General features: G+C 45.6%; 1 protein-coding gene across 2 annotated transcripts in view; it reads left to right on the forward strand.

Annotated features, from left to right (window-relative positions):
- The window catches only part of LOC144118991 (uncharacterized), a 142954-nt gene extending 128236 nt beyond the window's left edge, over positions 1-14718 (forward strand). For both annotated transcript variants that reach the window (XM_077651747.1, XM_077651748.1), the window contains exon 6: positions 14543-14718. In XM_077651747.1, the coding sequence (XP_077507873.1) occupies positions 14543-14692 (150 nt within the window). In that variant the 3' untranslated portion in view covers positions 14693-14718. The remainder of the gene's footprint in view (positions 1-14542) is intronic.
- The last annotated feature ends 1031 nt before the right edge of the window (positions 14719-15749 follow it).

Below are 15749 nucleotides of genomic sequence, written 5' to 3' on the forward strand. Positions count from 1 at the left end.
CTGCGGTCTATCTAGTACATAATCGTTAGTCGTAACTTGCGTCAGGCATCGGTCAGGAGTCCAACTGTCAACCAACAAATACCTGGGCGTCTATGGGAGCCGGTTGGCGTTACCAGTCGGCGAACCACATACACGGGAGAAACACAAGGACTGGCGCAACACTAACAACTGTTTTATTTTTCTCACACCAACGCATAGATATACATTTTTTCACACAAGAGAGTGGCTAGCAGGCATGGAATCCCACTGGCGTTTTCTGCGCTGAACAAGCTTTCTAAGTTGTTCTCCCGCAAGTGCGGTGATGGAAGGAATGGTTGCCAAATCAGGCTTGGGACAACCTTTGTCCCTTGCTCCACCGGAGTTTTGTATGCTTTAACACTCTCGTGTGGAAAGATGTACGTAGGGCAAACAGGGCGCTACATAAATGAGCGACTCAGGGAGCATGCGCTAAATGTGAGGAACGAAAGTGACAAAGGTGAACATCTTGTGTCACACAATATTGACTGCAGCTTTTGTGCAACACGATTCGAAGAGACGGCGATTCTGGGAAGGAGCAGAAACGAACACGCGCGGCTGGCTCTCGAATTATTACATATTAAGAAAAAGGCTGAAGGATGTGTTAGCGATACTTCCTTATCACTTTACTCCGCCTAATTGAAGTTTTTGTGCTCGCATCGTTGCCAGTAATCTCGCATGATTGGAATTTTTTGTTAGCTCGCGCAAGTGTGAAGAAATGTATACCTAAGCGTTGGTGTGAGAGGAATAAAATAGTTGTTAGTGTTGCGCCAGTCCTTGTGTATCTCCAGTGTATGTGGTTCGTCAAATGTTTTGCGCACATCGTCATCTGTATCACCATTCACCAACTAGGCCCAACCGAAGTGTTATTGCCAATCGGGGTCCTTTTCACTGGCATGTTCGGGCCCGGAGGTGCACATGGCGTCATTGCCGGTATAATGCTATCACGCTGTCCACGTAATTTAAATAAGTGGTGATTGCCTTTCCGCTAGAAGTTAACATAAACAAATGGACGACAGAAAAAGAGATTTTCACGGATTCCAGAAACGTGATTTCCAATACTAGGTTATTGTAGCGATAGCTACATTACGGTAGCATTCCAAGCCTTCAGTTGGCTGCACCACCACGCTGTCACGAGGTTGGTCACGTTTTGTGGAGCAGCTGCCGGCGTCGCGGCGCCGTGGCTGATCACGTGGTTCGTAACGTGCTTGGTCACGTGACCAAGTCTCCCTCGGCCAGCAGTAGCTATCGCGTCACTCCAGGTTTAACCAGAGCTAAACCACCGCCAATTTTCCAGGGCACCTTGAAGTGTGCTGCAAATATGCTGACGCGGACTACCCATTTTTTAGAACTGAAGTATAATATGCTATAATTAATTTCGCATTTGCGAAAGTGCGCTTTAAATGCAACGCCAACATTTCATTTCCCGAAACGCGATTTCGAGCACTAACTTTTAAACGGCAGCTTGAAGTGTGCTGCAAATACGTTTACGCTGAAAGCTCATTCATTACAACTGAAGTATACTTTGGACGAATTCAGGTCGTATTTGCGAAGGTACACTTTCAATACATAGCAATCATTCAAAGACGATTGCCCAAAACGCGATTTCGAGTACTAGATTGTTCTACGGCAGCTAAAACTGTGCTTCAAATATGATTAAAAGGACTTCCCGTTTGTTAAGATTGGAGTATGCTACAGACGAATTAATTTCATATTTACGAAAGTACACTATTAATATACTGACAAAATGCTCAAGCGAGCATACATATTTTTTCACGTGTTTCAAACCTGCTCGGAACATGCTTTAAGTCACGTACACATCAGACGTATTAATACCATATTACCGAAAGTACACATTTAATACACTGACACGATGCTAAAGCCACATGCATATTTTCTCATGTTTTTGAAACGTGCTCGAAGCATGCTTTGAGTGACGTATTTTTGAAAAATTTGAAGAATATATTTACAATAACAAGCATAATAATTCAGGAACCTATTTAAGGCATATTTTTAGTGCATTCATGAATACAAAATGTGTTTAAAATACAACAAAATATAAATATCCCCTAGTATATTGCAAACATATTAGTTTTCGCTAGGGGCTGGACTGTACGATGTGCTAAAAGAGACAAAGTTGTACGGTTCTGCACATAACAGGAACACATATTGATTTATTCCTGTCGCCCGTGAGACGTGTGACCACGTAATCGCGCGCCTGATTTTATAAACCAAAGTTCTTGCAAGCAAGGTAGGGAATCGACACTCAGCGTTTGGGCAATGCTAGAAGCGTGACAAAAAAAAATCACAGGTGTTTTAGCTTCGGGTTAACCACGAACTGTCGTACGCTAGCACCATTAGCCCTCTTTTTGCATGGTTTATCTCGGCTTTCTATTTTTTTTGCTTGACCTGAATTGGCTTACTTTGTTTGATATAACATATGATTGACGTTTGCATGATATTGCATTATTTAGACTAGTAGTGAGGTAGAATTTGTCATTCTCTACATACACATATCCCTCGAAGTCCTGGCTCCGCTCCTGACTTATAGGTGCAGCGGCTAAGCTACGCGCCACAACCCTGTGATGGCTAGTGCTGGTGGAGCTTGTGAGACCCATGTTGTTCCCGAGGAATCTCTCGCGACTAATCATTAACTGAACTGCCATGGTGGTTACTTTGCTCAAAATCCGGTGGGCGGCTTGTATTAACTTCCCAACGTCATGTGACTATGGTTGTACACGTGCTAGAAGCAGGCTGCGGATAGACAGACAACCGCTTCCCGTTGGAGTGGAGCCGCTCGGGCACTAAAATGGCAACCACAGGAGAGTTATCGATTATCAGAGAGTTATCAGAGATTTACTGATTGCAGTTATTCAGCCCGAATGCTGAATTTTATTGAATGCGTTCGATTTTCAAGTGGCCTTAATACTTTGTTATTTTAAGCGAGAGCTTAAAAGCCTCATTACAGGGGAAAACCAGCATCGCAGTGGCGGTGGAAGATACTAAAGAGATATAAAAACTTCATAGCTGTGGGAGCGTGATCCGAACCCGCCGTGGCATAAAAAATCTCTTCCGCTGGCTGCTACTTGAAATGATTACTTCATCGCCATAGCATTTTATAAGCGTCTTATTTATTACGTTGAAAATCTATTCTATTTACAATAAGTAAAATTATTTACAAAGCTGTTATGATACGCCACGATACACATCTCAAAAATACAGAGCAACAGAGCACTAGACGCAAAGTAAGGCTGAGCACATCTTTAAGAGGGAGTGCCATTCTGATTTAAGGTCGGTCGATTCATACACTTCCCTCAGAGGAACAATTATTTGGGAGAAATTTTAGCCCCTCCCTTTACGAACTGCCAAGCTCTCGAGCTGTCCTTGCTATGTAGTCGTGTTCGACACGTACCCACGCTCATCTCTCATGCTGTGGTTTGAAAGCATGGTCTTAATCGTCTTTCATCGGCGCGCGTGAAAGGGTAATCAGACGAGCATGCAGCAAACCGCACGAAATGGCGGGACATTGGAAGCAGTGAAATTCGGAAGGTCCGATGCTATGGCAGTGTCATCGGGTAATGGTAATTCAGCGGCCTGTAAACTTTCCTTGTTGTGAGTGTATGTTGTGCTTAGCATTTATTGTAATTGTCGGGATAAACGCTACTGCATTGTTTTCTAAATACTCTTGGCGTACACAAGTTTTTTTTCTTTTACACAGGCACAACAACGCGCTAACTCAATTTAGCAGTACATATAGATGAAAATGAAACGTTACAAGTTCACGGCACACGTATGCATGCAATGCGTGCCAGATTTAAAGGTAGAGTGATATTTTGGGACTCAACATGTAAATGTCTAAGTTTGTCGCATGTATTAGCTCAAGCAATACACACACGCACGCGCAAAATAAAATAAGCATGTAGCCTCGCTTCAAATAGCTGCTAAAGGGTTTGTCTTAGATATCTTTATTACACAGTAATATTTCCAGAATTTCCAGACCGAAAGAATAATAATATTAATTGTTTTTTTGGGGGGGAAAGGAGATGGCGCAGTATCTGTCTCATATATCGTTGGACACCTGAACCGCGCCGTATGAGACCGAAAGAACTAATTCGAGTTTTAAAACGTCTGTAAGTGAGGGTGAGGGAGGACCAGCGATGTGAGAGCGAGGGAGGACCGGCAAATTTTTCGAAGTGAAGGTGAGGGCGGGGTAATAATAATAATAATATTTGGTTTTTGGGGAAAGGAAAAGGCGCAGTTTCGGTCTCATATCGTTGGACACCTGAACCACGCCGTAAGGGAAGGGATAAAGGAGGGAGTCAAAGAAGTAAGAAAGAAATAGGTGCCGTAGTCGGCGGAGTAGGGCCGGATAAGTTTTCAAGATGAGGACTAGGATGAGGTAGGCTATGAATTAAAAAAGTGAGGGCGAGGGAGGAAAAGGTAAAATGAGGGCATTTGCCATTGCTGCCATCGCAGGGCCATCGCATGCTCTGCCATCGCAGGGCAGTGACGCATCGCTAAACCGCGGCGCCACCCCGGCGGGAGTAGTATGAAGACTCCCAGAGATCTATTAAAGTTATGTTTAGGATCACCAATTCCGCATGTATGGGCAATCACACATTACGCTATCGCGTCATACCCTTAAGGTGGAAGCCAGCGCGGTGGCTCAGTGGTTATGGTGTTAGACTGCTAACCCGAAAGAGGCGGCCCAATCTCGGCCGCGGCGGTCTCATTTCGATGGAGGCAAAATGCTAGAGGCCCGTGTACAGTGCCATTTCAGTCAACATTAAAGAACGCTTGGTGGTCGAAATTATCCGGACCCGTCTACTTGGGCGTCCTTCAAAGCCTGAATCGCTTTGGGACGTTAAAGCCGACGAAACCATACCATAAGGCACAGCTGAAGTCTCCCCTGAAATATTTTGTCTTATCAGATGTCATCACCTCTTACCTGAATTACTAGCATCTCAGCGGTTGTTCTGCGCCTCTTTCACAACTCCTCTCAGCAAGATATTATGACTTAGTCTCATCGATGAGCTTCTCTAAGTAACGAATTTATTTGCATTCATTCACTTATTAATTCATCAATCTTTATTGACATGGATGGCCTGAGGCCCTTGAGGGAAATAGGAGGGTTAGGTGAGGGTTAGCATGCCGAACTGAGAAACGAAGTGAAGCGGGGCGTTGAGCTTGCGCTTGTCGCCGCCACTGGCGCTCGCCCAGTTTTCTCTTCTCTGATTCTGGACAACAGAAGTGATGCGAGCGCGGAGGCTCACCGTGCCTGAGCAGGTCAAGATGTGGTGATGTAAACTGACGGGGCAGTCAGCAGGGCAACTGGGGCAGCTGAACCTGGTTCGGCGCTATTGACTTAGAATGTCCGATATTTATGCTGCACAGGCTCTTGCCTTCAGAATGAGTAAGTGAGTTCCGCATATCTTACTAATTGGCACCACAGTACATGTTAAAAACGAAATGCGCTAAAACGAACACTGTAAACGCAGAAACACGACTGCTTGCACACGTGAGTTACTTTAGAAAGAAAATGTACGTACACTGTCAAACAAGCAGTGCCCAAACGATAAACTTTTTTTTAGTTTCCAAGGAAAGGAAATGGCGCAGTAACTGCCTCAACCGTGCCATTAGGGAAGGAAGGAAGTTTGGAAAAAGAAACGGAAAAAGAGGTGCCGTATAGGAGGGCTCTATAATAATTTTGACCTCCTGGAGACCATAAACCCGCAGTGACGCTGCACAACGCACGCTCGTTTTTTGGGTTTTGGTTCCATAGAAACGCTGCTATCACGGTCGGGTACCCTGGTACTCCGGCTCAGTAGCCGAGCGTCCTTAATGAGCCAGCGCGGCTGGTGAAGATATCGAGTCTCAGACAATTTGGCCACCGCCGCTGCCTATGGCGCTATGTTGCGTGAACAGGAATCATTCAGTTTTAAGGAGCTTTAAAAAGGGCTCTAATAATGTTGAAATGTACCTGGAACATTAAAGGGCATCGCTTCACTAGTATCCTCCAGCTAGAATTTTTTTAAGCACTTTGTAGAAGCTGAGTCATCTGTAGTCAAAATTTGAATTTTAGAGCTAGTCTTTCTCCTTCCGTCACTTTTTACACACTTAAATATGGGCGCCCATACGCCGTCCCCGCCTTCGGGAGGCGGAGCTCCCTACGCGCCGGAGTTACGGCGCTTAGTGGCCGCGCCCATGCAGATGCCTGACCTCCGAGAAAATTTAACCAACAGCCTTCTCTGAACCGGTATATCAGCGAGTGGTGCGACGGATGAAGGTGCGAGCATGAAGAAGTCGTCTGGAAGGGCTCGCCAACTTTCTCGCGTCATTGTGCGTTTGCCGCTGCGTGTAGAGTTGTAACATTTGAGTAGGAAGGTGTTTCAGAGTCTCGTTCAGCATCATTTCACTTCCAGACACCCGGTGCGTCGAAGTTGTATCCGAAATTAACTGGAATTATGACGCGGGTAAAGGTTGCACGTAGAATAAACGTAAGTTTTCAGTATTGAGGAAATGAAAGGGTGCACTGTCTTACTTCTCGGTGGACACCTCTACCGCGCCGCCACTCCAGTTAGTTAAAGTTTTTACTACTTAAGTGCACCTGCTGAGAGGAAGTGAAGTGATGCTTAAAACAGAATGGTTTCTGCGCATGCACTTGACTCGATAAAATTATCCCAGTCTGATCGTCACCAAGAAGTTCCATCTTCCTTTTACATAGCGGTGCATTGCTTGTTAAGCCATGGTTCAGAGAAAAGGCTGTTTGTGCCATTTTCTCCTGACTGCCTGATATTCCGGAAACCACAAACGATAGAACCTTAAAAACTTGAAAAATAACAAATCCTTGAACATCCTTAAAAATATGTCAAAATACAACCTTTTCCTGATTAGTATATTTCCCACACATTAAAAGTGTATAAAATTAGTTTCCCTTTTGAAAGGACCACAAGTTAGCTTTACAGCACTACGCCGATTTGAGCTGTTCGATGGCGGAACGAATCACTGAACCGCCGACGCACCAGTTCGGTCAATGCTACTTCTCATGCGATAAGAATTCTCCTCAATGCTCATCACCCCTAATGCACCTCAACGCAATGCTCCTCACACTTAACTAAACGCAATTTTATGACAAATCAAGCGGTCGATGAGGTCCCAAGGTCACCTGACGTCACCGAACTGGGAGAGATGTCGTCACACCGCTAGTGACGACAGAAAAAAATGTCAGTAAACTGGAAGTGCTATGACAAGTATCGTTTTTGGCTTGACTTCCATATACACCCTGGAGACGACACGCCACCTGGCGCGGTGAGGCGTTTTTAGCGCATAGACTGTGGGCCACCAAATTGTTGCAGGAGTGTGGGACCGGTCGCGTTCGAACCTGGAGGCGACCTACAACCGAACTGCTAGCCGTAACTTTCGTCAAGCATTGATGAAAACTCGAATTGTCAGCCAACAAATACATGAGCGTGTATGGAAACCGGCCAGCAGTTTGAGGTTGGGCTCCTTTCCCAGGCTGGTTCGGGCACGGAAGTGCCCAAGACGCACTTGCTGGTCTAATGCTATCCCGTTTTCCACACGTAACGTTATTAAGTAATGGTTGTCTTCATGCTAAAAGCTACGACAAACGAAATGACGACACAAAACGCGGCTGTGAGCCCTAGATTGTTGCACGGTCACTTGAAGTGTGCTAGAAGTTAGTTTACCAGGACTGCCCATTTTTTAGAATTGAAATGCGCTTTGGACGAATTAATTTCATAATACCAAACTAGGATTTTAAAACACTGCCGGCATGCAACTTTGATTCCCCTAAACGCGATTTCTAGCACTACGTAATTGTTCTACGCCAGCTTGAAGTATGCTGCAGTTATGATGGGAAGGATTACCTCTTTTTAAAATGGAGGTATACTTTGGGCAAAATAATTTCATATGTACGAAAGCACGCTTTTAGTACATTGCCAACATGCTTGTTTCTACAGCAGCTCTGCGACCGCTGCCCAGCTCTTCGAATCATCTGCGGTGATTTCAACGCCCATCATATCGTTTGGGGTGAGAGGAACACGGTTTCCTGTGGACGCAAACTCGTAGAGTTTATTGACAATTTGAACATGTGTGTTCCCAATGACGGAATCCCCATTTTCATACGGCCTCCAGCCTCAGCGACAGCTATAGGCCTGACACTACATTCACCTGACGTCCGCCTGAGTTGGTCAACAGCGCCTGACTGCATTGGAAGTTGTCACTGTCTGATTTTTGTGTTTGCTGCCGACTTATGCATGGTCAAAAATAAGCAATGTGGTCAACTGGGACAAATACAGAGAGCACCTAGAACGTGTTTCGGGTGATGTTGACAAAATGATTTCTAGTAAGCTGGCAGCAACTACGGCGGTCAAGTTACCTGATCATTTTCCGGCCCCGGATTTGAAACTCAGGAACCTTTGCGCAGCGAGAAGGATGGTGCGCCAACTCGTGCGGAAGAAGGACGACAGGCAACTGAAGACCACCTTCAATAGGCTGAATTCTGCTATTAGACGGCACACGAACTAGTTGTGCAGGTCGCAATGGGACTCATACCGCGCTAGTTTGACTGTGTTCTTACCGATGGCGAGAATATGGCGAGTTATTGGCAGCCTTGCTGGAGAATCTCGCCCTTCGAAGCCTTTTGAAGCTCTTGCAATACGCAAGGAAAAACCTATTGCGTGCATGGCAGAGGCATTCCCAGACGCACTCGTACGCGCCAATTCTGGAATAGATATATCTACAACACCTGCTTCCTCCAGGTCTATCATGGACGTCCCGTTCACTCTTCGGGAGCTTCAGACTGCGCTCAGTGGCCTGGCAACTGAAGACCACCTTCAATAGGCTGAATTCTGCTATTAGACGGCACACGAACTAGTTGTGCAGGTCGCAATGGGACTCATACCGCGCTAGTTTGACTGTGTTCTTACCGATGGCGAGAATATGGCGAGTTATTGGCAGCCTTGCTGGAGAATCTCGCCCTTCGAAGCCTTTTGAAGCTCTTGCAATACGCAAGGAAAAACCTAATGCGTGCATGGCAGAGGCATTCCTAGACGCACTCGTACGCACCAATTCTGGAATAGATATATCTACAACACCTGCTTCCTCCAGGTCTATCATGGACGTCCCGTTCACTCTTCGGGAGCTTCAGACTGCGCTCAGTGGCCTGCGGCGCCGGTGTGCACCAGGTCCCAACGGCATCGCCAATCAAATGCTGAATAATCTGCCGTTGAAACTCAGTAAGGAGCTCCTCAACTTCATCAATCGAGTTTGGGAGATTGGCGATGTTCCTTTGTCATGGAACGTGCCACATGTAGTTCCAGTACTGGAGCCTGGCAAAGACATGACAGACCTTGCCTCGTATCGCTCTGTGTCATAGACCTCCTGTGTAGCTAAGTTGATGGATAAGCTGGTGAATGAACGCTTATCGTGGAGGCTTGAGGACAGCAAGGCACTGGCAACACGTATGGTAGGATTCCGCCGAGGTCTTAGTGCCCCAGATAGCGTCTTAGACTTGGTGAGTCACATTGAACACCAGAGAGCTTCGGACTTTCCACCTTAGCCAAGGCATGGGCATACAGGGCCACATGTTAAGATTCATTTACAAGTTTATAAGTGACAGCGCGGTTCGTGTATGGTTAAGGAGTACCTTAACCACCGAAAGGGTTCCATCACGAGGTGTGCCTCAAGAATCGTTCTTTTTCCCACGCCCTTTAACGTCGTAATGGCTGGCCTTCCCGATTCGTTGAAAAAAAGTTGCAGGCAAGTGCGTATGTCAATATGTGCTGACGACATCTGTGTTTGGATTACTGGCTACCAACACAAGCGAATAGCCCTGATAGCTCAACAGGCTCTACTTTCGGTACAAGCTTACCTTCAAGGTAGGGGATTGTCTCTGTCAGTGGAAAAATCCGGCTTTGTTCTGTTTCCAGATGCACGAAGACGTCAAGCGCGGTTGAAGATAGACCTCGGTCACTCTTCCATCCTTGAATTCAACCGCACGCATTTCCCGGCGTCATTATTGACTCCCGTCTACAGTGGCGAAAAGCTGTAGGCGCGATTGTTTCATCTATATCTTCGCGTCTCAATGTGATCCGTAGAATTGCATGTGAGCAATGGGGAAAATATCCTTCTTCAATGGTCAAACTTCATGAAGCTCTGGTGGTCAGTCGCATAATGTATCAATTACCTGTAATTTCCCCTAGGCGTCACAACTTGATCGTCTGGAAGTTTTCCACTGAATGGCCCTAAAAAGAGCCATTGGAGTTCCCCAGGCGGCTGCGAATAAGGCAGTACTTACATGAATCCTTACAGAAACCTCTTAGCCTTATCGCTTCATAGAGTCTACTAATGCATCTTGACCGCCTAGGAGAGAGGGTAACTGGGCGATTCCTTCTCCAGCGGCTCTGCAAGAGATATGAGTCGAAGGCTTACTTGGCTCTCAATACTCTTAGATCTTTAGGCATTAATGTTCGAAGGCAAAGGAAACGATTGAAACCCCCCTGGTCTTTTCCGACCCTCGACTGTAAGGTCACAATTACCCATGTGAGCGCAAAGCGCAGCTCTCCTTTGGAAGCAACGCGTTCGCTTGTATTTGAACACTTGGAAACAGAATATGCCCGCCATCTTCAAATTTTCACGGATGGTTCTGTGGACAAGGTCAAACAAGCTTGCGCAGCGGCTTTTTACATCCCTTCTTTGGACTGTAAGTGGACGCACACTTTACTGCTGTCGTATCCTCCGCAACGGATGAAAATGTTGCTATTGAGGCGGCTTTACGGAAGTTAGGGTCTTGTCCGGCTCAACCTGTTGTCATCTTAACTGATTTAAAATCTGCCCTTCAGAGGTTACAGCGCGGATTCCCTACTGACTCCTCATCTATAAGCTCTCTGCGCATGGTGCAGAATCTGCACAGCAGAGGCTTCACTCTAAATTTCCAATGGGTGCCCCCTCATAGGAGTCAACGCCAATGAGGTGGCAGACAATCTCACCCATAAAGCTCTCTCAAGGCTTCCATCAAAAAAGTACCTGAAGATGGAAAAAGTCTCTACAGGAAACCGGTGCTCGATCATTTCAGTACCCTGTGCAGTGCGTCCCACAAGCCCTGTGTGACCAAAGGACTGAAGATCTCAGGCGACCTTCTACATCGAATTCGCACGGCCTCTGCTCGCACTCCTGCATGGATGCATTGTACGGGCATAGCATCGTCTCCGCTCCGCTCTTTATGTGGTGTGTACGGGGATATCAAACAATATATTATGTACTGCCGAGAGTACAACGCGGAAAGGTGTGTGATGTTCGCTTCCTTCAAGAAGACAGGAACCCGTCAGAGCACAGTTCAGGACATTGTCTACCCGAGTAGAAACCAGACATGCAGAAGAAAGGCTGCACGCTTTGTTTTAACATTTTTGCAGGACACGGATCTTGTTTTTGAAAGGTGACAGCAGGAACGGACTATGACCTATTGTTATTGAATGTGTGCGTAAATGGTGTCTTTGAGAGTAGATTACGTTATGCTGTGAGTGAATGTGTGTATGGATTGTGGCACTACAATGGCCTATGTTCTACTGTGACTGAATATCGCCATAGATGGTGACTTCTGGAGTGGATTGTGATGTGGATATTGTGCATAGATGTGAGTGCGAAGACAATGTGTTACTATAAGAGACTGTGCGCATAGCGAGGTAGATACAACAGGCTTTAGGACATCCTTAATAAAGAAGGGATGCTATGGTGGAGAAATTGCTGGCAGATAACGCAAGGCTAACCCCACCTGTAGCATTCAACACCTCAACTCAACTCAACATGCTAAAAACTGCATTCTCACACACGCACACACAGACACGCACACACACACACACACACACGCACACGCACACGCACACACACACACGCACAAACACACACACGCACGCACAAACCCACACACACACACACACAGTTTTTGCATGTTGGCAATGCTCTAAATGCATACTTTCGCACATATGAATATATATATATATATATATATATATATATATATATATATATATATATATATATATATATATATATATATAATCACCAAAAATTGAAGAAACATAACAGGATTTAAGTCACTACGTTTCGGCTGGAGGGCCAGCCTTTTTCGATATATATATATATATATATATATATATATATATATATATATATATGAAACATGCTCAAAGCATGCATTACGGGCGGTGTTTTCGACAATATTTAACGACGTGCCTATTACGGAGGAGTAAATCTCAGGATCCTATTTTCGATATAATTTTAGTGTCTTGATGAATACAAGAAAAGTTTTTAGAATACAGTATAAATATCTCGTTTTATATTTCCAATGAAGTTATTTTCGTTAAGGCGTCTAAATAAAAGACGCACGTCGCGGAGAAGCCACGACGGTGACTGAGACGACAGCAACACAACGCTCGCGCGGCAATAATCGCGGCTCCTCCGAAAGCGCAGTGACGGCTAGGGCGCCATAAACTGAACTCCTTCATGGTAGGAAAGCAGCGCTCAGAAGCAAGAAACGTGTCTAAGAAGAAACGTGGCGCAGAAACAGCAGGATCGCCTGCCCATGCAGCCGCTAAGAAATTAAAAGCGAGAATGTATTGTTTAGGGCCGCCTGCAGCATTGAGTGCAGCGACAGCTTTTATACGCCCTACTGGTCGAGGAAGTTTCGCTTTGCGGCGGCACGAAAGTCAACCGCAATGAAGCGGGCGTAGGCTTTTTAAATAGTAAGGCTAGGTCTCTATGCATGGCAGCAAAATTCGGCCCAGTACGCACGCATTCCTGCAGTTCGGCAGTGAAGGTGTAGCACAAACTTTACCGGTATTTTTGCCTAAATCCAGTTAGATTTTATACCTGGCTTAGCATATTATACAAGTTTCTTGTTTAGGCACGTGAAGAGTGAGGTTATTTATAAATATTATTGAATTATTAATTTATAAGATGAGAGATTCAAATATTCGGAAATATTTTAACATCCCACTTGAAAAAATCTCGGACAAATTCTCTCTTAAGACCTCCTCCCAATATCTCACATTACAATCAGCTGTCTATTTACAGCAACTGGAATCACAAATCATTCGCCTGTATATTGAAAGTAGTAGTATTTAATGATGCGCTTTCGAGCTCTACTCTGAAAAGTTCATTTCCTTTACATACAATTCCGTCCTCTCTCATTGATCGCATCTCCCATTGACGTAGGGCTTGAGAGCAGACGTCAAGAAGCTCTTGACAGAAACGCGTTCTTGATGCTGCTTACCTGCATAACCGCGCCTCGAGCTTGTGTCGCCCTGGCCAAACGTTGCTGATGCCCTGGAATGACGCAGCATGAAGACAAGTTTCGGACGCCAGAATTGCTTTATCGCCGCTAATTAAGTCTCGGCCGAGAAACTATTCGTCATTTGTGCGTTAGATTGGCGCAGCTTGGTTTGTGTGACTCAGCTGGACTGCATACAGTGCAAGGAAGGTGGCTACCTTAACATTCTAGTCACGGCGAAATGAAATGTAAATTGTAACGGATCATTATAGAAAACTCCCCCTGCTCTGTAGCAAGCTAAATTCATTGCAAGCTACGCGTACAAAGCAGCGTCACACTGCAACTTACAAAGAAGAGGCACATTGGCGGCGCACATTATTCGCGGTTCTCCAACCGCTAGCACCTGCTGCTCCTCCCGCATTATCGTCATCTTGCTGCGTCTGAGCGTCGACAGATTCTCTCTCCGGGAAACTGCTGCGCGCAACGCCGCATTGAGTAGACAACTTTGCGAACCGAAGCCCTACGTAGCACATGGCGCTGAAGAAGAGCCCATATCCCGAGCTTCGCCATCCAGTGAAAATTGCGATAACCAGCGGCCGCCAGCTCCTGCAGATACCGCAAGCTGTTTTAGGCGAGTACACCTGGGCTTCAAGGTTTCAGAATCTTTTTCACTGCTGAGCTTCGCATATTAGCTTCCCAGCATCCTCGTTCACAATAGTAACGACGGCTGCGGACTATTTAACCATTGGCTACCGACTGCTGATTGCAACAAGCATTGCAGAAGTGTCACCGATAAAGAAGCATGTTTCCCACACACGCCTAAACCACGTAAAAAACGCATACACGCATTTTGTGATGCTGTGGTCTAGGCATGGCATTAATTTTTTAACCAAGTAGAACAATACAAACTGCCATTGACATTAAAATGCAAGGTCGAGAACTCGCGCCGACTCTTTTTTCATAGCTAGCTACGTCCGTCAACCGCTCACGACAAAGCTTTAATATAGAAACGTTTCATACAACTGTTTTGGCTCTAACTGCCGCGCTCACTACAAGTAGTTATCTTTGTCTTTCTCTAAAAAAGTGCACTAAATGATTGCAAGGTTTGAATTTCATAGAGCGTACCGTAGGTATAACCGCACGGGTTACGGAACAAGAGAACGAGAAAGGCGCTACAGCCAAGACACCTTCTATGTGTTAATATTTTTTGTATAGTTTACACCTTTTATTTCCTTTTAGGTTGGTGTCGAGAACTGGCAGGAGTGGGAACAAGGAAAATATGGATCGAACGAATATCTTTGCCCCATCGGGAAATGTGATGGATTGGGGAAATGCCAGAGTGTGCGAGAGTACGAAAAGTGCGACAAGAAGATACGAAAACCTAAGTAAGTTCAATAAATGAGAATGAAAACAAACAGGTGTGTTTTTACCAGGTACTTCCAGAAAGTACCATGCATTTTATAGGCAGCGGATATGAACGAAAATTTACCAGCGCTGCGACAGGGGACAGGGAAAAAGAAGAGACGGAAGGACAAGCGCTACTAACAAGTGAAAGTTAATTGAAACATGCATGGGTAATATACTCACTCATGACAGCCAGAATCGCACGTGCCACCCTTCTCGCGACAAACAAAAAGGATACTGCTAGGAATTGAAATATGACACTTCACAATCATGGATGTTTACTGACGTTGTGCTTACGCACGTGTCTCTATTTTTGTGAATACAAAAAGTTTCGAACATTTACCAACTAGCGCAAATTTCCGTCTTACAGTGGATATGAAAAATTACGGCCTAGATATGAATAAAAATTTCACTGCTCCCGCTTTAACTTCGAGGCAACGTGGCAGAGGCAACGACTTCTGTCAGCCATCACCAACCACTCAAGGAATCCCATGAATTTCCAGCTAATTCTATTTGCAGATAGCTGGGTAGCAGATCGACGATGCGCGCAGGTGAGGCTACGACGGGTCTGATGCCAAGTGGAATCTCGCACTCAACAAGCGCAAGAACGCTGGCTGCACCGGAAAGCCTTAGTTTCCGAATGTGGATCGGAATAAAGTTCACCGCTAATGCAAAGACGACGGCCCAGGCGATGTATTTAAGCATCGGCCAACAATGCAAATGGCAAACACATAACGGCATCACGCCAGCGCCACGTCATTGACTCCCGCTGCTAATAATATTAATAATTGGTTTTTGGTGGAAAGGAAATGGCGCAGTATCTCTCTCATATATCGTTGGACACCTGAACCGCGCCGTAAGGGAAGGGATAAAGGAGGGAGTGAAAGAAGAGAGGAACAAATAGGTCCGTAGTGGAGGGCTCCGGAATAATTTCGACCACCTGGGGATCTTCAAAGTGCACTGACATCGCACAGCACACGGGCGCCTTAGCGTTTTTCCTCCGTAAAAACGCAGCCAAAGACAGCGTTCAAGATCGTCATCA

Source organism: Amblyomma americanum, chromosome 2 (genome assembly GCF_052857255.1).
Source record: "Amblyomma americanum isolate KBUSLIRL-KWMA chromosome 2, ASM5285725v1, whole genome shotgun sequence".
Classification (NCBI taxonomy): domain Eukaryota; kingdom Metazoa; phylum Arthropoda; class Arachnida; order Ixodida; family Ixodidae; genus Amblyomma; species Amblyomma americanum.